This window comes from Larus michahellis, chromosome 2 (assembly GCF_964199755.1).
Source record: "Larus michahellis chromosome 2, bLarMic1.1, whole genome shotgun sequence".
Taxonomy (NCBI): domain Eukaryota; kingdom Metazoa; phylum Chordata; class Aves; order Charadriiformes; family Laridae; genus Larus; species Larus michahellis.
Genome location: NC_133897.1, coordinates 7,424,578 through 7,448,440, shown reverse-complemented (window position 1 = coordinate 7,448,440; position 23,863 = coordinate 7,424,578). Strand labels below are relative to the sequence as shown.

The window sequence follows — 23,863 nt, the reverse complement described above, 5'->3', positions numbered from 1 at the left end:
GTTAAATGCTTTGAAGATGAAAAGCTTTTATATAAGTGTGATTAACATCTATTCTGTCAAAATGATTGTCTTTCTAATGTTTTAAGAAGCTTAATAGCAGGCTTCAGCTTTTCAGTGTTTATCTGGGAGATGTGATGACCCCATGTAAAGCATTCACGGGAAAACTATATAAGAAAGGCCTTCAGTGGGAGTTGATGTTGGCCACAAACCAAGAGTAAAGACTGAGACGCTGTGGGACAGAGATGATTCACCTGTCAACAGCTCAATCTCTTACAAAGGTTCCTAATCAGCAAACCAGTTGAGCGATGCTAAAGTATTGTCCTGATACAAGGCCTTAAATTGCGAGCGCTCGCTGCAGGATGGCTCACGGAGCCCATCAAAAGATAGTCTGTGCACGCTGGATCCAGTTTTAGAAGGTGTATGGTAAGGCGCACCAGCTTACGCTTAGCAGGCGCCTCGGACCTGGCACGGGAGTCAACAGACACCTCCAAATGGGAATTTTGCCACCGATTTCAATGAACGCAAGAAATGTCTACGTTTTAGCATGCACAAAAATAAGCTGTTATTGACTGAAGGCTTATAGTCGATTGTCTTGCTCCGACATATTTTGCCTTCCACTGTAAATAAAGTGGATTTCATTGTAAACCACTCACAGGAGATGAGAAACAATAAGGGCCGGACACTGAACAATAGGCGTTCTGAGAAAATAGTGAGTTCATACATTGGCAGTTGTTGTTATTTTCTGAAAATGAGTGCAGATGTTTTAGTATGCTGAAATCACTCAAGACTTTTATGGCAGAAAGAGGCCATGGAGTAAATAAACTGGTGACAGGTATAATGAAAGGCACTCAGTTTATTCGCTTGTTCAGAGTTATTTTATTCAAGGGAGCCCTGTTTTGCCTACCACAGGCAAATCCTCGCGACGGTCTTGAAGAAGCATCTCCCTGGAAAAAAGAATCGTGCAAGATCATGTAGCAAGCCCAGGGCTTCTGGATGACAATCAACTGGGTTACTTAATTCTTTGTAAGCAATTCCTAGAAAGCACCAGTTCCCAGAAGAGACATATACGAAGGCTCCGCTCTTTTATTTGCTGGTGGGGAAACACAAGGGCTGTACCTCCAGTAGTGAGAGGAACGCCATTTGAATCGTTCGTGGTGCCGCTGCCAAGAAAAGTATCCAGATATCACCAAACATCACGCTATTAAATGAGACAGCTAAAGGTCAGGGAGGTCTGCAGGGCTATAGGAATGGGCAGAGACAATGCTCTTTCCCTCCAACAGTTAGCCCCCTGGATAAGTTGATCACCTGGTGGGTTAGGACCCGGTTTTCCCTGTATGGTGGAGGTTGCAACATAGCTCTGAGGGGTTGCTGGGATCACCTTTTTCTCCACTATTCAGCCAACCTAGCAAAACCCTTCCCCGCAGTGCCCTCCCGGCAGCGGGTGCGGGGGTCAGTAGCAGCATCACTTGCAGCCGTGTTTGCTATCAAGCACCAGGGCAGGGTCACTCTGAGCTGCCGTCCTTTAGGAACCCTCTCTTGAGGTTCAACACATCCCTCCGAAGCGCCAGTGACGTGGCAGCGGGGCGTATTTGGGGGTCACAAAGTGCCACCTCTACCCAGCCACAAGGTCTGTGCTTACCGTGTCAGTCTACACGTGGCAAACCAGGTGAGACAACCCGAGCTTCGCTTGGACCTGCTAACACACACGGAAGATGGCTGAGGTCCTTAGGGCTTATCTCTGTCAGTTCACATGTATTAATACTTTAGCTGCTTTGCTTTCACTGGGATTTTACCTCAGGTTAATTACTCTGTATTTGTTGATGCCATGTAGGAACAGGCATTTTTTCCCCCCTGGTGAAGAGGAGCTGGATCCAGAGAAGTGCTCACCTTTAGTGCAGCTCGCCGGAGCCTTGGCAGCTTCCTCTTTCGAAAATGCAATTGGTAAAAATGTCAAAACCGTTTCCACGAGGCTGTTGCCGCAGGTGGGGATTCGCGCGCGCTCTCCCACCGGGCACCGAGGTGTGCTGCTGGAAAACGGGCACCGCTCAGGCTGTCCCCCTCCCTGGCATTTACCGTGCATCAGGTTTTCAAGTCCACCACCTTTCATAAACACTAAATGCCCTGAAAAAGAGTTTTAGAGGAGAGAGCTGCAAGGCGACCAACCTTTCCCTCAAAGGGAGGCGTATGATAACTTCAGCTTTTGTTCCTGTGACCTGCCCTTGCAGGACTGAAAAGAGCTTTGAGCACACACCCAGGAGAGCAGGAAATCTCTCCTACGGATCACTTGCAAAAAGGCCCGGTTTGAAAAAACACGCTGCAGAAAGAATGAAGCCTGACTGCAAAGGAGAGTGGTGGGGTTTGTTTTTTTTTGCCCGTGAATAGGATTTCAAACTAGCAGCCAAAGTGAATCATTATACATCCTTGCCATATGCCACTTTCAATCAATAAGGCCTTATGCTCTGCTAACAATCATCCTAAACTACACCTATTAACAAGAATGCACATTTTCATAGTAATATTCCACGCACGTCACTGCGCACAGACTGCAAACAGTCGAGAGCGATCACAGCCGAAGGGAGACGGAGTTCCTGAAACAACGGGCTAAGTGTGTGGACGTACACCACACTGTAGAGGCTGCCGCTCTTACACGTGTAGGCTGGTTTTTGCTTTTAATGGCATACGCTCCTACAGACTGACGTGGGTTGTTTCTCTCTTCCAAGCGTACGCTTTCTTGATGACCCAGCCAGTTTCTCGCCTGGTGACCCAAGACTTTCTCAGAAGCGGCTGATGCGCTGAGGATAGATAGAGCAGCAACAGCCAGAGGGGGATGAGATGTGACTTCAGCAGGACCCCTTCAGTTTGGAGGGAGAGAGATGACAGCAATCATCATGACCTAACCACCAGAATGATTATTTCATACCTGAACTAATCTCTCTGTGAAGACATGGAGACCTGCTGTAAGGGATGCAGGGTTGGAGGGACGTGGTGCAGGAGCAGGAGGCGTAGACTCTATTTCCTACTAATCACAGGGCACCTGCCTCCCACTCGCCATTTCTTTTGTCTACTTACATTGCAAACTCCTCCTGACGGGTGTCGCTTCTCCCAAAATACTGTGCTTACTGCAGAAGTTATTGACTGAAATGCCACAGTCTGAGCTGCTCAGAGCAGCCAAGTCTTACACCATGGGCGCGAAGCTCTCGGTGGATTCACCCAACTAAAGCAGAAATCTGCACTTGAGGTAGTCACCCGTGGCTCCCCTGCTAGTCAATGGAGAGCCAGTCAATACAGTCGATGGAGTCTACGGTGATTCATCTCTTCCTAAAGTAGATGGTTAAAACAGAGCGGATGAATTGCATAATAAAAACACTTATTTCTTCTTGCTGCCTGGAAAGCCCAGTGCGACAGCTCGCATTTAGAAATCTACTCTGTAAATATCTGAAATGAGGGGAGTCTAATCCCACCACCGCCCTCACGACCTCCCCCTGCCCTGATGCGGTCACCTGCTGGTGCATCTGGCCCCGCATCCTGCAGCGCAAAGAGGGTTACGGCTGGGCGGAGGGATGCCAGAGCAGGGTGGTACTCCCACCTTCAGGTAGCTGAAACGTCCCACCCCTGACCAAGAGCCCACAGCCCCAGGCCCTCCCGTGTGTCCCCAGTCCCAGACACGACTCAAAATCGCGTACGTGAGCTGCGCCTCGGGATTGCATCAGCCCTGGGGGTCTGGTTGCGCAGGAGCTCGGGCTAGACTATACAAAGTTCTCCCGTCTTTGGATCCTGGATTAGTAGAGCATGTACAGTATGGCATGTCCCAATACAACGGCCTTCAGGCGCTACCACATGAAAAACCCTTTCTGTCTTTCCCTCAAAGGGCGAATTTAATCTTTGCTTATTTCTATGTTTTATAACTAAAGGCTGTTTTTGCAATCCTTGGGTAGATACTTACACGTGGTCTATGTGATACTCTTCATGAGTAATCCTTGCGTGTTTTGCAAGGTTCAACATAAAAATTCTTTGCTAATCAAAAGGCATTACTGCTCGGATGTTTCTGTGCTGCAAAATAACCCCCGGTCAACCACAAACCCTTTGAACAACCCCTGCCTATGCTTGCTGCTTTGGAACCTTGTTTTCTACAGGTGAAGGCGGGAAAGGAGAAGGTGCTTACCTTTGAGCAAAAAGCCGCGCAACTCTGGGCGTCAGTAACACCGCCGAAATACAGCCGAGGTGCTGCCGTGCCCTTTTGCTGGCTTTCTGTGCCAGCACGTATCCGTAATAGCACCGTTTGTTGCAAAGATTTCGCTTAGTTTCTTCCTCTCTGGCACAGTATGCACTCATTGAATCCTGAAGTCCTTATTCCTCAGACAATTCCTCTTGCCTTTGATGAAGATTTGTAACGCTGGAAGGGCTGTGCAAAATTTATACCACTAATTTTTCATATTTGGAGATATTAATGATGTACGAGTTACTGGATGATGTACAAGATAACCGGCCAAACCGCTGTAGTCTATTTTATATGTGGAGTAAATATAAGTGATCAAAGGATAACTTCTGGCTTGAAAAGGCATTAATACTACCAAAATCAGCTGAAGTAATTAAACTGCTTGTATTTGTTTAAACACTTAGTGTAGCTGTTGACCCTATGGCATCCTCTCCCTTGTTTTTAACATCCATAGACATTTCGACATCAGTGGGATCTTTAGGAATGAGGGCGGTAAAGCTGGGCAGAAAATGAGTTTTCCCATCACAAGAATGCGCAAGATCATGAAATAAACACCCTCTTATTCCAAACTGGGATGAAAGCTCAAAATCACAGCCCCAGAATCCAGCCCCGGCGATGACAAAAGCACACAGGGTCCCGTCTAGTTTCACATCTGGAAAAGATAGTCAAACGCCTCCGAACATTTTTGGCCGCCGTTTCTGGCCGATGGAAGATGCACCTGCTCCCAAAGCAGCCCTGCGTCCCTGAGGATCCCGTGAAGGCACGCGATGTGGAGGACAGGTGCTCCCTTATGGAGGGTACTTGGGGATGAAGTCAAAAGATGACCTTAGCTGGGTCTGGGCAAACAAGGTGGGTGGGTATTTCACATGGAAAGGTTCCTTTTAAATTATTTTAAAGGTCTGTGGCTAATTGAAAGGTAGATCTGCATCTGCCCATGGCAATTCATCCCGACCGTGTCCCCAGGCATGACGTATTGCATGGTTTGGGCCACAGGGCTGCTTTCTTACACATGTCCTCTGTGCCTTTTTAGGAAGGATGGGAACTATGAAGATAATGATTTCGTTCCCTCGTACTACATCCAGAGATGCAGGGCAATCACGTGCTCTTGGCCTGGTGTTTCAGACGCAGCCAGTGGGGCCGGCTCTGCATGGACATGTCGAGCTGAATTTAGAGCCAACTCAACTCCCTGTGCTGCAGCTAATTAGAAGGTGCTTCCAGTGGGTGAGATGCTGGAGAAGAGCTTTAGCCACAGCAAACCGCGATCTCCAGCCAGATTCAAATCTACACTCCCCCCAGCAAGTGCAGAGGTGTGTTTTCTACGCTGAGCAGACCACATTTATTAATATTGGCAGGTCTTCAGTTTTTTCATCCTTCATTTCCCTTTCCATAGTTTTATTTTTCCCAGTCAATAAGAATGATTTTATTCTTCTTAATTAGATTTTTTTTTTTTATGTTTCCCATAGTAATTAATGCACTCTTCTTCAGCAGTATAACCTATTACAGCAGTTAAAATATTAAATCATGACTGCTGCCAGATATAAGGGACCAAGAAACGTAGGTTTTTCAATAGCCACTTTGTCTTAATCTTTCGAATTAGTTTGCAGCCTGCTTTTCATTTTTTGGGTAAGTAATAAGATTTGTTGATTTGAATGAAGAACGATATAAAAATAAATTGCATTGTACTTTTAATTACACAGTCTTAATTTTTGTGGTGACACTCCAGGCTCTCGTATAATGTTGCTTAATGTTTACATCTCTTTATTGATTTGATAATTTAAATACAAAAATGTCATTTAATTTGCAAATTTAGTGCTGTATTCGTTAAGGAATCAGGAGAATTCTGTCTTTTGCCCCATCTCTTTCATGCACAGGCAGGAACGTATGTTCCATATTTGCCTTTTCTTAGCCATCAAATCCCAGCTACAGAGATGCTTTTCTTCTCCACCGCTGTGAGACCGTGATGATCCCTATGCTCAACATTTCGAGCCAGGGGACTTGGTGTGAAACAGGATGCTGCTCCAGGAAGCCCTTTTTTTTGGGACTCCATAGAGGTGTCCATTGAAGATAGTGGTGGGTAGGTCAAGAGGCACCACTGGACACGCTAGCATTGGTGGGCTCTTTCTTCACCTGGGAAGTCAAACACCCTCACAGCGCTGAGAGTGGTTTGAGTCCACCCACCCCCTGCAGAGGACATGGGGGAAGCAGATCCTGAAAAAGTCCCCAGAAACTGTAGGATGAGCCCAGTTAGGTCTCCCTTGGTTTAGGGTGAGGATGATGTCCTTACCGCCCTCCAGATATACCTATGAGAATCCAACCAACCAACAGTAAACCTTCAAACCTTCCTTCCTCCATCAAAACCAACATCTCTAACCTACCTCTTCCACTTACCTCAGCTCTCTTGGAGAGGAGCCACGGACATTGCTCCATCCTACCCCAGGCAGTGTTAGTCACTTGGCGAAATCCCATCTTTGTGGACTGTTTTTGAAGTGTTTATCTTTTAGTTTTAGAGCTCCGGGCATATTTCAGAGTTTCTAGAAGTTAAGCAAAATTAAACTTTTCTTTCAAAAATTCATCACCATAAAACTGTTTTCCCCCCGCTCTTCATTAATGATTTACTTTCTGTGGAATAAATGCACCAACTGAGGACAGAATCATTATTAAAATCTCAGTTAACAACACAATATTACTTTGGTCCTTTCATTTCCTCCACTATTATAAAATTCAAGATTCATTTCATCTATTAATATTAGCAATCTATTTTTTTTTAATTTTGACCAGGCACAAATTAAAGGGGGAATGATATTATGGAAGCGGCGCTAGAACTTATTCCTTTTTTTTTTTGGTAAAATCTATTTTTTCCCTTCCATCAGTTCTTTCTTTGCATCTAATATTGGCTTCTTTTGCATTGATATTCCCACCGACTTCATTTGATACCTGGCATTACTCCCATGGAAGTCAACTGGAAGAGGCAAACAGACTTCCTTGGAAGGTGATTAAAATTAAGGGTCATTGAAGAGCTGAAGGCTGGCACGCGGGTTTGGGAGCAGGGGAGCTGGGTTCTGGTCCTGGCCCTGCCACAAAATTGCTCTGTGACCCTGAGCAAGTCATTTTATTTCTCCGTACTGCAGTTTCCGTGTGTTTAAAATAGGAACAAGAGCGTTTGCTGCTCATCGTTCAAGTCTCCTAGCAAATAAAACGTGAGGTGTAAGAGCTAACCGAGCGAGAAGGCACAGACCCTTCTCTCAAGAAATCTGTCCTAGAGACGTGGCAGACAGTGAGGACAGGGGCAGAAGAGAGATGCTCTCTATTTTTCCGAGAGCTCACGAATCGCTCCTATTCCCTGTAAAACAGATCACTGTCAGGGGCTTCTAACGACATTTCCTTTGTGCCTCTCTAACGCTGCACAGAACTGCGGTTTCTTTGCAGTATTTCCCACGGAAAAGCTCCGCTCATGTGCAGCGTTTCCTTGTCAAAGAAAGGCTGGATTTTTAATGCTCTAGAACAACCGGCTTCTGCAGTTACGGCACACTTATTTCTATCTTGTTTCTGCACGCCTACAATCCCAGGAGCTGCCGACCAGCTAAGTATGCAGGGGAGCGCTCTTGCAATCTCCTTGATTGCAAACAGGGGATTGCTATTGTGGCAGGTCTTCCCAAACGCTGAAGTGCTGAATTCCAATGATTTCAGCAGCAACTGGAGGAAAGAGGAAAAGAAAGCTGGATAAAGCCTTCTAAGAGGCCCCCCGGTACAAGCAACAATACCTCGGGCCATCCCTGCAAGATCTTTCCCTAACGCCTTCCTGCAGTGACAATTCCACAACAGCCTGTGGGAATATCCCTGTGTGCTGAGCTATCCATAGCACTGGGAAGTTTTTCCTGGTCTTTTCCTTACGTCTTTCCTGCTGGAGCTGAAGCCCATTCCTGGCCCTACTTGCAGAAGGTACGAGGACACGTTGTGCCGCTTCTCTTTTGCATCATCCTTGCAAGTATTTGGCAACTCGTTTTGTCCCAGCTTGGTCCCCTCTTCAGACCACACACTTCTTTCTCTCAGCCTTTCCTCAAAGGCAGGTTTTCTCCACCTCCAATCACTCTTTTTGCACCTCTTTGGGCTTTTCCCAGCTGAGCCGTATCTTTCCCGAGGTGTGGAAACTGTTCTCGAGCCAAGACCCTGCCACTGCCAAGCTGAATGGAAAGATCGTCCCATGCCTTCTGCGGTGTGCCCCTCTGAACAGGCATCCCGGGAGGACTGCCGGGTTTTTGCGGGGCTGGCTTTCTGCTGTGCTCCCAAGCATCACAGCCCCGCATTTTTTTCCGCACGGCAGCAGCCTGGCCCATTGCTCCTCATCTTGTATTTGAGAAATTGATTTTAACTCCCCTGCCAGGGAGTGCAACATTTTAATTACTTCTGTGGATAAAGCCCGTTGCTCCCGTTCTGATCAGGACTTAAGAGATAAGTAAAGCAAAGCCTATCAGAGATCCTGCAGAAGCTTGAGCTGGAACCCAGGCTACCGGAATACCCCCAACCAGTGCCTCTGTCATATGTCCTTCACCTTTCTCATCCTTGTCCCACGCCGTGCTTGGTATTTTTTAAAAATCTCTCTTCTCCCTCTATTATTATTGAATTATTTTTAAACCTGGTGTTAGCAGTCACTTGCAACGAGTTAAACCTATGGTAGGTGAATAATTAAGGGTCTGTGCACTATCCCACAGCACGGATAGGCCACGAGAAATGGGAAACAGATTGTGTGCTTGCTGGATTATTGATAATTTCCCTGCTGACAGTTCCCGCTTCTCAACACACACGAGTGGCATTTGGTGGCAAAAATAAAAGGGACAAGATCAGTGAGCAAGAGACGGCTGGGTGGATACAGAGCCAGGAAAGTCAAGACATGAAGTGCGGTCTTCCTGCCAAAGGATCTAATCCCAATTTAGAGGACACAAAGACACCTACAAATAGATAAAAACTTGAGGCTGGCTACAAAAATATTTCTGTCTCGTTCTTCTGAAATCCATGGAAAGACACTGCCCATGCCAGGAACCCGCAATACCCTGGCACAGCGGCCTGCAGGGCTGGCTGCTCTCATTTGCGAATACATTTATCACTGATAATATGCCAAAATGTCCAAGAGTTGAACGCCGGGGAGCTCTGGGAAGGAAAGCAGGTTCCTCTCACTGGCATGACCGAGCGTTGCGGGACTTGCATCCGTATTGGCAATGTGTCACTCCTGTCTCTCTACAAAACTGATGGACCAGTGGCTGGATTCTTAACAGAATAATTTTTATACTTTGTACTTTTTATGACATGTGGTATGTCCTATGCTAAGAAGCTAAGCAAACAGTCTGACGAAGGGCATTAGGGCAGCTAGGCAAGAAGCAGAAGGGTAAAGAGGTAAGACCAAGGTGGAAGCCCATGAAGCCCAGAAATTGCTTGAATGAACCCAAAAGGGATCCCATCCCAAAGACCTGCAGTGTAACTGGGAGGGCTGAAAAGAGAGAAGTCCCCCAAAGCTGAGGAGCGCATGCCGGAGATGGTGGAGTCTAGGACTATGTGGTGGCTATGGTGAATGTCATGAGGCCCAAGGGCCTGGAGCAATAGGGCAAGGGGTAACGGTTTTAAAGTAAAAAAGAGTAGTTTCCGCCCAGATATAACGAAGAAATTTTTTTACGATGAGGGTGGTGAGACACTGGAACAGGTTGCCCAGAGAGGTGGTAGATGCCCCATCCCTGCAGACATTCCAGGTCAGGTTGGACGGGGCTCTGAGCAACCTGATCTAGTTGAAGATGTCCCTGCTCGTGGCAGGGGGGGGGTCGACTAGATGATCCTTAAAGGTCCCTTCCAACCCAACACATTCTATGATACAGGTCGAATAAACACTGCCAAAGGAAGGAAGATGGACTGGATGACACCTGGAGATCCCTTCCAACACTAGCTCCCCGCTTGCACATTGCCAGCTGCCAGAATGTGGGATGAGTTTCCTCCAGGCAATTTGTACCAGCGCTTCCCCACGGTGAGCAGCAGGGAAAAACACTTTACGGTGTAAAAACAAACTCTGGTCCCAATAAACACAAAAGGAAAACTACCTGGCTAGTGATGCCCAATTCATTACTCAATCCCACGTAACACAATAATATTGCACTTCAAAGCTTAGTGCATCTGCCCCGCTCTATTTATGCTGTGGTCTTGAGTGTTTATCACCTCCTGCTAATGGCAGTAGAGTATTTGCCACAAAAACTTAATTATTTGCCTTCTTTGAAAGGGTATTTTTCCTGATTAAAGCCTTCCTGAGAGCAATGCAGGAAGCATTCAGCCTCACTGGGCATTCTTATACCCTAACCACTGAAATCTGGGACAAAGGCCAATAATCTGGGACAAACTCTAAAAATACAGGACGTATTTTACTGGTCCTTCCACACATGCCTTGAGCGTGTCGGGAGGCACGAGGCCACAGGTAAGAGCAGTGAAAGCAAACCCTCCAGCGCGGTCCAGCTGGCTGCAGGAGGGATACAGATGCTTTTCTCAGGCTGAGCCATTTCAGAGGGAGACGCGGCACCTCCGCACGAACCTTCCCGTTGTTAAAGCTCAATCGCAACCGGTTTAAAACCCCCGAGTCTAGCTTTTTAAATAAAAAATTGGAATTTGAAAGACGTTCTTCTGCCAACCAAACACCTTGGGGAGGGAGGGAGGAAGGCGACGGAGCTGGAGAGATGACAAGCCTTGGCTCTGGGCTGCTGTAGCCACCATATGCACTTTAAAACACCTGCGTTGCATTTGCAGGTAAAACATCAACAGCTGAAGACAACGTGGGTAAATACCTACCATCTTCTTTTGGAGGATGGTAACTTAAATGGATAGGGTTAGGGAAGAGTCTAAGGGCAGTGACTGAACATGCTGTTCTCACTCCGTATATTTAAGGGCTGTTGTATTCCCCGACTCTTTTTTAGGTGTTGCAAAACCCCAGGGGATCTGCTGGCAGCCACCCAAAAGAGCGCGGCACTTAAGGCTGCCCCAACCTGGTCCGAACACGCTCCAAGCACAGAGCAGGTTTTAACACCTTGCCCTTCGCTTGCCACCCCCAGCCGGTGCCAGTAATGCCGGCTGTCGCACAAAGCAAAGCAGGACGACCAGGGTGACTCGTCAGCTCCTGAGCCCCCAGCTCTCAGCTCCGTCCCCTGGCTAGCCTCACCTCCAGGGTGGGACCATTTTCTTCTGCCCTTCTGCTTGTCCATCTCACATAGAGGCTTTGTGGATAACACAGAATCACAGAATGGCAGGGGTTGGATGGGACCTTCGGAGATCATCTCCTCCAACCCCCTGCCAGAGCAGGGTCACCCAGAGCAGGTGGCACAGGAACGCCTCCAGGCGGGTTTGGAATGTCTCCAGAGACTCCACCACCTCTCTGGGCAGCCTGTGCCAGGGCTCTCCCACCCTCACAGGAAAGAAGTTCCTCCTCTTGTTGAGATGGAGTTTCCTGTGTTCCAGTTTGTGCCTGTTGCCCCTTGTCCTGCTGCTGGGCACCAGTGGAAAGAGTCTGGCCCCATCCTCTTGACACCCACCCTTTAGATATTGATGAGCATTGATGAGATCCCCTCTCAGTCTTCTCTTCTCCAGGCTAAACAGCCCCAGGTCTCTCAGCCTTTCCCCATCAGAGAGGTGCTCCAGTCCCCTGATCATCTTCATAGCCGCCACCGGACTCTCTCCAGCAGTTCCCTGTCTGCCTTGAACCGGGGAGCCCAGAACTGGACACAGTGCTCCAGATGTGGCCTCACCAGGGCAGAGTAGAGGGGGAGGACGACCTCCCTTGACCTGCTGGCCACACTCTTTTTAATGCACCCCAGGAGACCATCGGCCTTCTCGGCCACAAGGGCACGTTGCTGCCTCATGGGCAACTTGTTGTCCACCAGGACTCACAGATCCCCCTCTGCAGAGCTGCTTTCCAGCAGGTCAGCTCCTAACCTGTACTGGTTATTCCTCTCTAGATGCAGGACCCTGCCCTTCCCCTTGTTGAACTACGCACGCAAAAGGATCTGATGATGGGACCTGTATTTATTTACCTTCAGCTTTTAACGCAAGGAGGACAGAATGTTTTATGGGCACAGAGCAAGAGATTAATGGACTCCCGTTCCTGGGGGCTGTCACAGTTACAGGATTGTCACCAAGAAGCGATTCCAGTGCTGCTACCACCAATTTGGGAGCACATTTTCCTGACAGGCATCGAGGCAGTCTCCAACATTTCAAGCAGAAGGGATTTTGCTGCCGTGGCAGTTGGTAATCTGTTTGAATGGTTAAAGTACCATCGGCTGGTAGAAACATCTTCCTTCCACCAAATTTAAGATGCATTGACTTCAACTTGCTGCAACATGCACTCTTGGAAGTTAGAGAGATACTTAATTTTTTTTTTTTTTTTAGGAGCTAAGCACCACCGATAGTGAAATGACTGTAGTTGTATTTCACAGGGACACTGAGGCAGAGAGCTTGAAAGCAGGACATTAAAATGAATGTCTGCGAGCCGGCACCCCAGCCCGCTTACTCTGCTTTTCCTGACTCCTGGCCACCAGCTTTTGCAACAGCCGGAGCTTTTGTACCAGAGGTTCAGGGAAATCCCTGTGTGAGCGGAGAGAGCAGCACAGATTGGTGTTTCCGGGGAATCTGAATGCTGGTTTCTCGTCCCTAAAAAGCACAGTAGCACTCAAGGGCATAAGACAAAGCCGGTGGCCACAGTAACCTTAAGTACAGTGAACCTCAATGAAGAAAATACCTGAAAGGAACCTCAAGCATCAGGCAGACCTTTGACGCTATGTCCTGGGTTAAAAAAAGATAGAAAATGCAGTCCTTTACCAATTAAGCATATACCGTCATTGCAGAATTAGTCATATGATGGCCGTAATCCTCCTTGTCTGAGCACAGAAGTCTCCAACTCGAGCGTGGGCGTGCTTTGGTTCCCGGCGAGCTGGCATGACTTGGGGGCATGGATTAGAGCCTGGATTCTCCCTTACTTTTTTTTTTTTGGCCGGGGGAGGTAACACGCTAATGGTACAGCTGCCGTCCAGCACCGAGCATCCTCTGGACCCTTCTTGCAATTAAGTTTCCCGCCCCATAGGCCTGAGAAGTTCTCCCGGATTTAAAGGGAAATAATTATACGACAGGTCTGCTGGTTACAGCGGTAAAAATAATGAGCTGCGCCCCAGAAGTCCGAACAAAATTCACGGACGAGTAAAACGACGCTAAAGATCCAACCTGAACAAAGCTTTGGCATGCGGCTCTGACACTGAGCGACACGTGCCGGTTGCTGGGATTTACACCTTAATCAAAATACAACCGGAAAACAAGGGAAGAGTTGAAATTCTGGAGGACGACAAAACTGCGGGTTTACGGCATCTCGGTAACGGATCCCTTTGCCTGGTATATTCCCCCCTATCTGTCAACATCTGATGCTTTGCTCTTTAGTCTGGAGCTAAGAAAAGCTACCAAAAAATATCTTCGGACAGTTTAGGGCCCATTCTGTCTGCCATATCACCCGCTATTTTTACCGGCCGCGCTGAAGCCAGACCGCAAAGGGCAAATTTGTCAACGTGGGTGGGCTTTTTTAGCGCAAAAACCCAAGGGCTCGTACAGCCAGTAGCAAAGACCATCTGCATCCACGTCTGGAAGTTCGGGCTCTAATTTAAAGCTGCTTCAAATAGAGAAATTCCAGCAAGGTTAATTGTAGCTGCGTTATGGAGAGGTGACAGCGGCGAGTCCTTAGAAAGCTGGGGAAGGTTTAAATCTGCCTGGGCTCTGTTCCCTTCTGAGTCAGGGAAAGCCACCGGGAGCAGAGTCAGGCTAATACTGGGTATAAATCCCACTGGGAAATTCTGCAGGTGAGACACCCACTGCACGGCAATGGGATTTCTTGAAAATAAGGATAAAGTTCTTCAGCAAAACTACCACACTCTCCACATGTTAAAACCCGTGCAACACCGCCCTGCCGTATTAATTGGTCTGTGCTTTTAAAAGCTTCCTTAATTCGGCTCACAACCCAGAACTTCGCTTACCGTTATATTAAGAAACCGCTTCATAGTGTGGGTTGGTTATTACTGGGAAGCACTTAATTACAATAAAATGCGTAGTTAAAGTGACAATTTATTTACTCAAGGTTATGAATATAAATTGTTTGGTTTTGTTTTTTCTTACCCAGGCATTTTGAAGCGGGAAGGTTAGAGGCTGGGGATGCCAGGGGTTTCTTTAGGCTGAGCGATTTCCTACGAGCAGCTTTAGGAACCGGTGTGGGAACTGCAGCCTGTGAGCCAGTTTGCGTCTTGGGGCCGCAGCACACACCTTACAGAATCATAGAACCATAGGGTTGGCAGGGACCTCTGGAGATCATCTAGTCCAACCCCCTGCCAGAGCAGGGTCACCCAGAGCAGGTGGCACAGGAACGCCTCCAGGCGGGTTTGGAATGTCTCCAGAGACGGAGACTCCACCACCTCTCTGGGCAGCCTGTGCCAGGGCTCTGCCACCCTCACAGGAAAGAAGTTCCTCCTCATGTTCAGGTGGAACTTCCTATGCTCAAGTTTGTGCCCGTTACCTCTTGTCCTGTCCCCGGGCACCACTGAAAAGAGCCTGGCCCCATCCTCCTGACACCCACCCTTTCAGTATTTGTAAGCGTTGATAAGGTCCCCCCTCAGCTGTCTTTTTTCCAGACTGGAAAGACCCAAATCCCTCAGCCTTTCTTCATGAGAGAGGTGTTCCAGTCCCCTCATCATCTCGGTAGCCCTTTGCTGTCCCCTCTCCAGCAGTTCCCTGTCCTTCTTGAACCGGGGAGCCCAGAACTGGACACAGTGCTCACCTGTTGCAGATAATGCAAGTTTTGCTGAAGACGACTGGAAACGGGTCCCTTCAACTGCACCAGAGCTCCGTAACCTGCAACCAACCGACGCCGCGCTGAAAAATAAATCCCCGTTAGTGAATACTTGACGAGATAAAGGAAACGCTGGGTCCCCTTCCCCCCGTATTTTCCATGTTTTATAACACCTCTGTCAGTATAAATTTCCATTCACTGAAGAAATTACATTTCACGAGAGCTACAATAGGATTTTAAGATAAATGACATACGAGGACTGCAGTTTTGTACCGGCTTAAGTGATCCACGTATCTTTATCACGTGCGGGGTATCAAAATACATGAATTTGACTTGTTCCAACAGTCATGCGAGAAAGATTGAGTGTCATATGAGGCTGCAAAGCATAAACCCATCTCACCTAGAATTTATTTTAGTGCGGGAGGGCTTTTTAACTGGGGAGTATAATTATTTAAAAAGGGTCTGAGCTGTGCAGCTCTAATGATAACTGGAAACGGGAAAAAGCTCTTGAAAACACCGCTTGTAAGGGCACTTCTTGCCAGCACTGCCTGCTCGTAGCACTTGCTACCTCCGCTCGTCGCTATTCCCAAAATTCTTGGAGGGTGACGAAGTTTTTAAGTGTCATCTTGGTAAGGCTGTAACATTACCTCCAGGGACAATACCCCACTCCCCGGCTTTTATGTTGCAAGCAGGGAAAACATTTTAGCTTTCCAGGAGGGTGAACATCCCCCTGTGAAACAATGTAAGCAAGAGGGGGCGGCAATTTAATAAATGAATATTCAGCGTATCGTTTATCCCTGGGTCAAAATCCCCCCCCGCCCCGGGCGGCCAGCTCTCCCTGGGACATCGCCGGTGCCATGCAGCGGCACGTTGTCCAAGTGCCAAAGGCCACCCTACGCCCGGCTTATTGGGCGGCTTTACGACAACATCCCAAGCGCCCCGGGCCCGTTTCCTCAAAAGCGCTGACAGCCGCCTGATAAACGTGCTCCCAGGTTCCCTCTGCCTGTAAAGCACAAACCCGGGTGCCGTGAAACGGGGCTTTTCATGGCGCAGCAAATTAAAAATAGGAGCCAGGGAGTGTTTCAGCCTAAGCAGGGACGCAGCCCGAGCCCGCGCTGCCCGCTCCCGAGGGCTGCTCTCTTCTCGGTGTGAACTAAATGTCTCGTTGTAGCTAATCATGGGGAATGCCACTAGAGTGGAACACCGCGTCGTATTCTATCGCCCTACACATTTCTCCGTACTTCAGCCACTCGGTAGCTGTTTAAGAACTTACTCCTCAAACGAAATAAGCAGAAACATTGACGCGTTGTTTGCTTTTGAATGAAATAAGCAGCCTTGTAGTAATATTGACCCATTATGTGTCTCTCCTCTTGAGGCTCTGAATGCACCTGAGCTGCTGCAGCCCACAGCCAGGACATTTACTTCTCCTTTGACCACAGTTTTATATTCCTTTTTGCACCCTCCGGGGCCTTCAAGGCCAGGCTGGATGGGGCTTTGAGCAGCCTGGTCTAGTGGGAGGTGTCCCTGCCCAGGGCAGGGGGGTTGGAACTGGATGATCTTTGAGGTCCCTCCCAACCCGAACCATTCTGTGATTCTCAGTGATTTGTCCCCCAGTGACAAAATCAGTCCTTGCTGCCTCCAGATGAAAAACCCAAACCCTGCTTGTGAGTGCTTGTTTCTGAATAAACAGGGATCATCCCTGACCCGTCCCTTTGACAGACACGTCTCCTTATTTTCTGTCTGTGGTTTGACCAGCTGGGTGACGCTACCCACCTCGCTTTTTCCGCGCCACAAACCTGCCCAGCGCTAGCTCTTCGCGGGCTGTTTTTTGCTGCTTTTTGCTCCAAAAATTATTTTCTCGAGTGTTTTTGGTAGCTTTACCAATGGCATTGCCTGTCGGCGCGCACACTAGCTGTTAACTTTGCCCCGAAGAGTATCATTTTTAAAGTCGCAACCACTACATTCCTGCCCCTGTATTCCTCTTTACTTATAGTAAACATATGAATGAGGTATGATACCATGAATGATACTCTTAATCAGTTTATTGCATCTCCACCTAGGAATCCCATTCACAGTTAAGACCTTGTTGTGCAAGTGCTATACATATATAAAGAAAGTCTCCAGCTTCAAAGAGGTTACAAGCCCTTATAAAAGCCTCCTGAAGTTTCCTGCGAGCTTCTTACTGTAAAATAAATATAAACATTTCTTCTCAGAATGTAACGCTTCTCCGACTTTTGAAAGAACGATACATATTTACTCTTATCTCCCTCCAGAGGAAAAAAGCAAATGGTTTTTGGAAACATTTTCAGCCTTACTCCCCATCGGACAAATGAGAGGATGCAGGACCGTGCGCGGGAGCTCTGCCGGAACGCAGCGTCCCTGCCACGGCCCTTTCTCCCCATGAGTCCATGGACCCGTCAGACCCAAAGTCTTGGGAATGACCCAGCTTCAGCATCTTCCCTTCCCCTTAAGATTCCTTTGGCGCTCCCTAATGCCGTATTATTTAGTTATAATTAAAATAAATTGCGGAGAGAGTTCAATTCCTGTAACCCTGGCAATAGAAAAAAACCTCATTAACCCTGAAACTGCCTGAAAATTGATGCTGATGAGGTGCCCCTTCAGCCCCGGACACTATCCCGGACACAATCCCTGCAAGATATTGGGGACAAGGGACTTTTTTGGGTGCAGGGGGCTGCGGGGCAGGCGGGACACCAGCAGGGAAAACACATTCCACCAGCCTGGAAGAGGAGGAATGTGTTTGGTGGTTTGTTTTTTTTTTTTTTTTCTGCAGGGACCCGGTTTTCCTGCCCCCGGGGGGGCCGCGCTGCCCGCTCCCCAGGGACAGGCGGCGGGCACGGGGTGTGTGTGTGTGTGGGGGGGGCTTCCCGGCGGCCACCAACAGGCCGCGGTGGCTTCGCCCTGAGCCCCTCCATCCCTCCTCCTCCTCCTCCCTCCTCGCCGCCCCCCCGGGCGGTGCGGTGCGGTGCGCGGCGCTCCGCGGGGCGCGGCCGTGACGGGCAGCGCCGCTCCCCACTCAGCGCCCGCGGAGCCCCCGCGCCGCTCCGCCCCCCGCCAGCCTCTTTGTATCAAACATCCGGGTTTCCCCCGCTGGCTCCGCTTCGGCTTCTCCCTTTTTTTAGAAGCCATTTTGGACTCGGTTCAGGTTTTTTTTTTTTTTTTTACATTATTAAAAAAAATAAATTAAAAAAAACCCACCCAAACCTCCCCTTCCCCCCCCCCCGCTTTTTTTTTTTTACGCCTTTTTCAGTTCCCCCCCCCCCCCTCCCCCTCCCCTGTACATGGCAACTCCCGACCCAGCCTCCGCTCCCGCCGCCCCCTCGCTCCGCGCCCCGCGCAGCCCGCGATGCCGCCAGCCCCCCGCCGCCGCCGCCGCTCCGCGCCCGCTCCGCGCCTCCTCCGCGGGCTCTTGCCTGCCGCTCCGCAGCCCCCCTGGATGCGGGGTCGGTAACCTTGCAAAGTTTCCGCTGCTGCCGGGAGCGCCTGTGCGTTGTCGTGTGAGTGTGCGTGTGTGAGTGTGTTGCACGCCTTGCGCACGGCTGCGCGGGTATTGCGCGGGGAGGGGAGGGGAAAGGGGAAGGGGGGGGGGGGGCTGCGCGCAGGCGGGCGTGTGCGCTCGCCCCTGCTGCTGGGGGAGCCGGAGGGGCTGGGTTGGGAGGAGGAGGAGGAGGAGGAGGAGGAGGAGGGGGAGTCGGTGTGTGGTGCACGCCGCGCTCCCAGCACAAAAGCCCAGGGAAAGAAACTCTTGGAAAGCTCGGAGCAAACGCCGGGGCCAGGCAGGAGCAGGTCGAACCGTCCGGGGCTGTTCCTCTCCGCTGGATACATTTTGCAACTGCGAAGGAATTAAATCCGATTTTCTTCCTTTTTCTTTTTTTTTTCTTTTTTTTTTTTTTTCCCCCGCAGGATTTTTTTCTTCTTTTTTCTTTTTAAGAGAGAGAGAGGGCAGAGCCTCGCTTCTCCCCCCTTCTTTCGCTCTCTCTCGCTTTTTATTTTTATTTTTGTTTCCCTTGGGGATAGAAGGGCACGCGAGGGAAAAAAAGTAAAGGAATATGATTGCTTCGTGGCTGACTTTCGCCTTGCTTTGTGGAACTTTCTGTGCAGGTAAGTGCATTTCTGCCTGTTTACCTCCCGCTCGGGCTTGCGGTCGCTTCTCCAAATGCAGAATTGAATGGGCCGTGCAATTACTTGCAGCCACCCTCCGAAACAGCAGAGCGGCCAGCGAGCCTGCAACCCGGGGGATAACCCCGCCGCTGCCATCTGCTTAATTTTCTTTATTATTATTATTTTTTTTTTTTTTCCTCCCGCTTTTCACCCCTTCACACCCTCCCCCCCCCCCCCCCTCCGTTTTCTCCCTGCTCTCAGGACGAGCCTTCCCGTGCTGCTTTTTGTTCCCTTCGGGCAGCCTGTGGGAATTAATGGCAATGTAAACACGGCGCGATATCGAGGAAACTTTACAAAAATGGGCATTTACTTCTGGGGCGGGTGCTGCCGGAGCGTGTGTGTGTGTACTGGGGGGGGGGGGAAGGAAGCCGGGGACGTTACGGGGGTGATGGTGGTGGTGGGGAGGGAGAAGTTGGGAGGAGACCCGGGGGTCGCTCCGAAATGGTGCGGAGCCGCTCAGGTAGTGGCCATGTGTGTGCCCCGCTCCTGCCGGGCTGCGGTTGTGTGACCCTGGCGGGGGTGGGTGTGTAAAGGACCCCCCTGCCCCGAGGGGGACAGCCCCCCCACACCCCCCCCGGTCCCTCCTTCACCCCCCCGGGACGCTCTTAGCACGAAACGAGCCGTTCGGGGCTGGCTGGCGCTGCGGGGAGAAAGTTGGGAAAAAAGGGGGTGTGCGGGGCGCGGGGGTGTGTGTGTGTGTGTGTGTGTGTGTGTTCCTGGGGGAGCATCCCCCCCGGTAGGAGGCTTTTGTAGCGGGGAGGGGGTGTGTGTGTGGTGGTGTTTATTTTCTGTGTTCTTCATCCCATTTCTTTTATGGAACCGGGCTGGCCCCCAAACTTCCACGCCGCGGGGTGCGCGTTGTGCCGAGGGGCGCGGGGTGGAAGTTAACCGACACCCGGGGGGGGGGGGAAACCGGTCAGCGCTCCGCGGGCCGGGGGGGGGGGGGACGGGGGACGGACGGGGAGGGGGGACGAGGGACAGGACCAGGGGGTGCCCCATCCCGTAGCCATGGGGTGGGCGGGAGGGGTCAGCCCCCCTGTGCCCTCCCCCAGCACTGAAAACGCGGGCACGCTTGAAATCCCCACGCTCCCCGCTTGCCCTCCCCGTTTTTATTTTTTTACTTAATGTTGTTATTTATTTTTTTTTTTCCCCCCTCCAATTCCATTTAATTATGGCTGCATGTTCTCCAAGAGAAACTGGGGCGGCAGCAATTTTGACACCCCCCACCACCCCCCCTTCCTTTTGCCTGATTACCACGACCCCCCCCCCCCCCCCCCCAGAAGGGGCTGAGCCAGCCGCCCCCCGCCCCGGCACCGGGCAGTAACTTATTCCCTCACCCCCATTCCCCAGCCAGGGGGGAGTGGTGTGGAGGGGGGGGGGGTGTGTTTGTGGCTCGGGGGGGGTGCAGCGATGCTGCAGCCGTGCCCTTTCCCCGCTCCGCGCTGGGCAGCGGGGGAGTTCCCGGTGGTTTGGCCATCGTTGTATTGCAAAGCGGGTGGGAGCGGGGGTTGAGATGAGGGGGGGATTTCCCCGCGTGTTCTCCTCCCCCCCCCCCCATCCCCGGGAAGGGGCGGCCCGGCGGGGCCGGGGCACGGGGGGGAGCGGGCGGCGGAGCCGGCCCCGGGGCGCTCCTGCAGCCGGGCTTCCTTTGTTCCGAGTGCCCATTAAATATGCACTGCCACCGCCTGCCTTTGGCATTATAAACAGTGCCATCGCTTAATTATTTGTATTATTATTTTTTTTTTTTTGAAGTCACTCCGAAAGTGTGTGTGTGTGTGTGTGTTTGGGGGGGGGTGGTGTGTGTGCGCGCGGTGGAAAGCAATGAAAAGGGAGCGGGCAATAAATAATAATAATAATTTAAAAAAGAAATTATTAATTTGATGGTGAGCCAAGCCAGCTTGGGCTTTTTTATCTCGGCGCTGGGACACTTGTACGCAGCTTTGTTTCCATGTGTTAGGAAAGGGGGGGGGGTGTGTGGGGGGGGTGCGGGATGTATTGACATAGCAGTGCTGAGGGAGAGCAGGTATTTGGGAAGAAGCAGGGGATGTGTGTGTGTGTGCCATCAGTATTCCTGGGGCTCGGCGTTGCTATCATCACAACAGCTCTCTTGGCTGGAAAATTCTATTATGTGCATAAAGGAGATTTATGGTCAATGTATTTTCTTTCCATATATCTTGGAATCCTTTTATCTCGGGTGATTCAATAAAAGAGATGGCTTCCGGGTTTGGGGGTTGGGTGGTTTGTGTTTTTTTTTTTTTTGTTGTTGTTTGTTTGTTTTGTTTTTGTTTTGGGTATGGGGTTGGGTTTTTGTTTGGTTTGGTTTTGTTTGGTTTTTTTTTTTTTTAACCTGCTCCTATAGCTGTGTGCTACAGTGGTAGAAATCTAAAGCGGGGGGGGGGGGGAAAAGCAGTTGCTTTAAAAAAATTAACCCTGAAAGCTTCTTAAATGTATCGTGATATGAAAAGGATAATCTGATAGGGCATACCTGCGCTGACTTCCCCCCCCCACCCGTGAAAATACAATAAAGAAACCTCAGAAAATGAATATAATTCCGTTTATTCGGAAAGGTCCTCTTGGATCATTAAATCAGCGCATTCGCAATTCTGGAAATCCCTCCCTCTCTTTTAAAGCCTTTTCTGCCTTTCTTGTGATATTTCTGAGTGTTTATCAGCACGATCTTCATTGTCTAGTTTTTCCCACAGCTCTTCAGTCAAAAAAAAAAAAAAAAAATTAAAAAAAACATAGTGAAAACAGCCCCGAATCCCCAAAGTTGCAATGTGTTGCTGGGATTCGTAGCACTGGGCTTTGCTTGAAGTATGTCTTTTGTGTGTGTGTACGCGTTAGGACTGTGCGAAAGTGGTGGGCTTTTCGAAAATCGCTTGACCTCCATTGTTGGTGCTTCTCATCGCTACCTTGGCTGGCTGGAACAAAGCAAGCACGGGCTGCTATTCTTTTTTTTTTTTCTTTTTTTTTTAAAAAAAAAAAATAAAATCTGTTATGCTTAATTTTTGGAATAGTGAAGATTCACTGAGGAAAACATTATGTTCGTTTTTAGCCCTTTGTTTGCAAATTTTCTGCCGCCCAAATGTTCAGAAATCGTGTTTTAATCCATGAGCTTTGGAAAATACAGAAGGTGTAAAAGGATTTGTCTTGCAGAACGCATTGCTGTCGCGTTTTCCCGAGCCATTACGTTACTTTTATTTGGGTGCAAGTTTAAGTAATGCCATGCAGCAATGAACTGTGCTGCAAATGGATCTGGTCTCCTCTTTCACTGTCTTGTGTTTATCCTCTTGTGCTTGAGAAAGGGAATAAAACTGGCTTCATTAGCTTGCTAATTAAACACAATGAAGTGCATGGCCCAAGGTTAATGGCAATGGCCTTTAAAAACACAAAACTCTTGAACAGGTGTTTGGGATATATATATTTTTTTTTTAATCTGTCATCAAATCGAGATAATTATACCACCGAGATAACCATAGTCACAGTTCCGTGGAGAAGAAAACGCTGTGTTAGAGAGCCGAGGGCGCAGTGTATTCTTTTTTCGTGGCATTATTTATAAACACCTCGCCAGGTCCTGCGCAGCCTGTGGTTTAACTCCCCCCTTCTTCCCCTCCCTAACCCCCCCCCCCCCGCCTCCGTTTCAGAGCATCTTCTGCACCTCCCCTGCGGTGTAGGGTTGGGTGGATCAGGCGGGGGTTACACGCTCAGCATCCCTGGAGGGGAGTCGGAGGCTGACCCGAGCCTGGGCAGTTACCTCAAGTATTTACCCGCTGAAATTTCTGCCATTTCTTGTGGCTTTGAGCAGCCTGTCCAGGCTGTAAGGCTCCCGCTCGCTTCATGAGATGGTACGAAACGGCCAATTAAAGCGGAGGTCTCTTAACTCCCCGCGCTCGAGCTGTCACCAGCCTCCTGTCCACTCTGGTCTCCATCAGCTAAAACACGCTTGTCAGGTTTTTTTTTTTTTTTTGTGCTTTACGTGACGCAACAGTTGTAGACCTCCCCTGCTGCTGCTGAATAGACGGTAGAGAAGAAAGAAACAGGCCGGCCTCACTTTTTTCCCTTCCCTTTTTTATTTTGGGTTGGTTTTGTTCTCTTCTCTCCCTCCCACCATCTAACCCCCCTTCCCCACCACGCACGCACTCCTTGCTTTGTAGATCAACCTGGAGGGTTCTCCTGGCTTCCCAGCTCTGGGAAGCCAGTTCAGATGGAAGAGGAGCAATTTTTGGAGCCATTAGGACCAGCCCAGGAATGCCAGTGCTGTGATTTCCATCGTGTTTGGACACGGGGTGGGTTCCTCTGCAGGTGTAAAAAGAACTAAGGAATGTTTATCTTCATTTCTCAGGGGAGAAGGAGGTGAATGGAAGAAGAGATGGTTGGAGGCTGGGGACCTAGCAGAGGTGTACTTGTGTGCTCTCTCCACATGGTGCCCGTTCCTAGAAAGCCAGGGCACCTTTCCAATAAAATAAAGAGAAGTCAAAGTTACTCCACTCTTGGGCCTTGTAGTGGAAGGTGTTTTGGCTGTCATGTTTCAGGGCCTACTTTTAGAAGCATTTCTGAATAGTTAATAGTAGTTGACCAGATGGAGCTGCACTAGAATAGTCAGAATTAAGTGGGGTTTCAGTAGCTCTGCA

General features: G+C 49.5%; 1 protein-coding gene and 1 long non-coding RNA gene across 3 annotated transcripts in view; one reads left to right on the top strand and one right to left on the bottom strand.

The window, feature by feature from the left end:
- Nucleotides 1-852: 852 nt before the first annotated feature.
- On the bottom strand, nucleotides 853-18,715 carry LOC141738602 (uncharacterized). Of its 2 annotated transcripts, XR_012585420.1 has the most exons (7): nucleotides 18,485-18,715; nucleotides 15,042-15,136; nucleotides 6,605-6,747; nucleotides 4,163-4,402; nucleotides 3,070-3,318; nucleotides 1,888-2,121; nucleotides 853-944 (listed from the first exon to the last, which is right to left on the bottom strand). It is a non-coding gene; the product is annotated as an uncharacterized LOC141738602 (long non-coding RNA). The 2 variants fall into 2 exon arrangements; XR_012585419.1 differs by lacking the exons at nucleotides 853-944; nucleotides 1,888-2,121 and having other exon boundaries at nucleotides 2,339-3,318.
- The window catches only part of ACVR2B (activin A receptor type 2B), a 103,971-nt gene continuing 98,758 nt past the window's right edge, over nucleotides 18,651-23,863 (top strand). Inside the window, exon 1 of the mRNA XM_074574030.1 lies at nucleotides 18,651-19,172. Within this exon, the coding sequence (XP_074430131.1) occupies nucleotides 19,121-19,172 (52 nt within the window). The 5' untranslated portion in view covers nucleotides 18,651-19,120. The remainder of the gene's footprint in view (nucleotides 19,173-23,863) is intronic.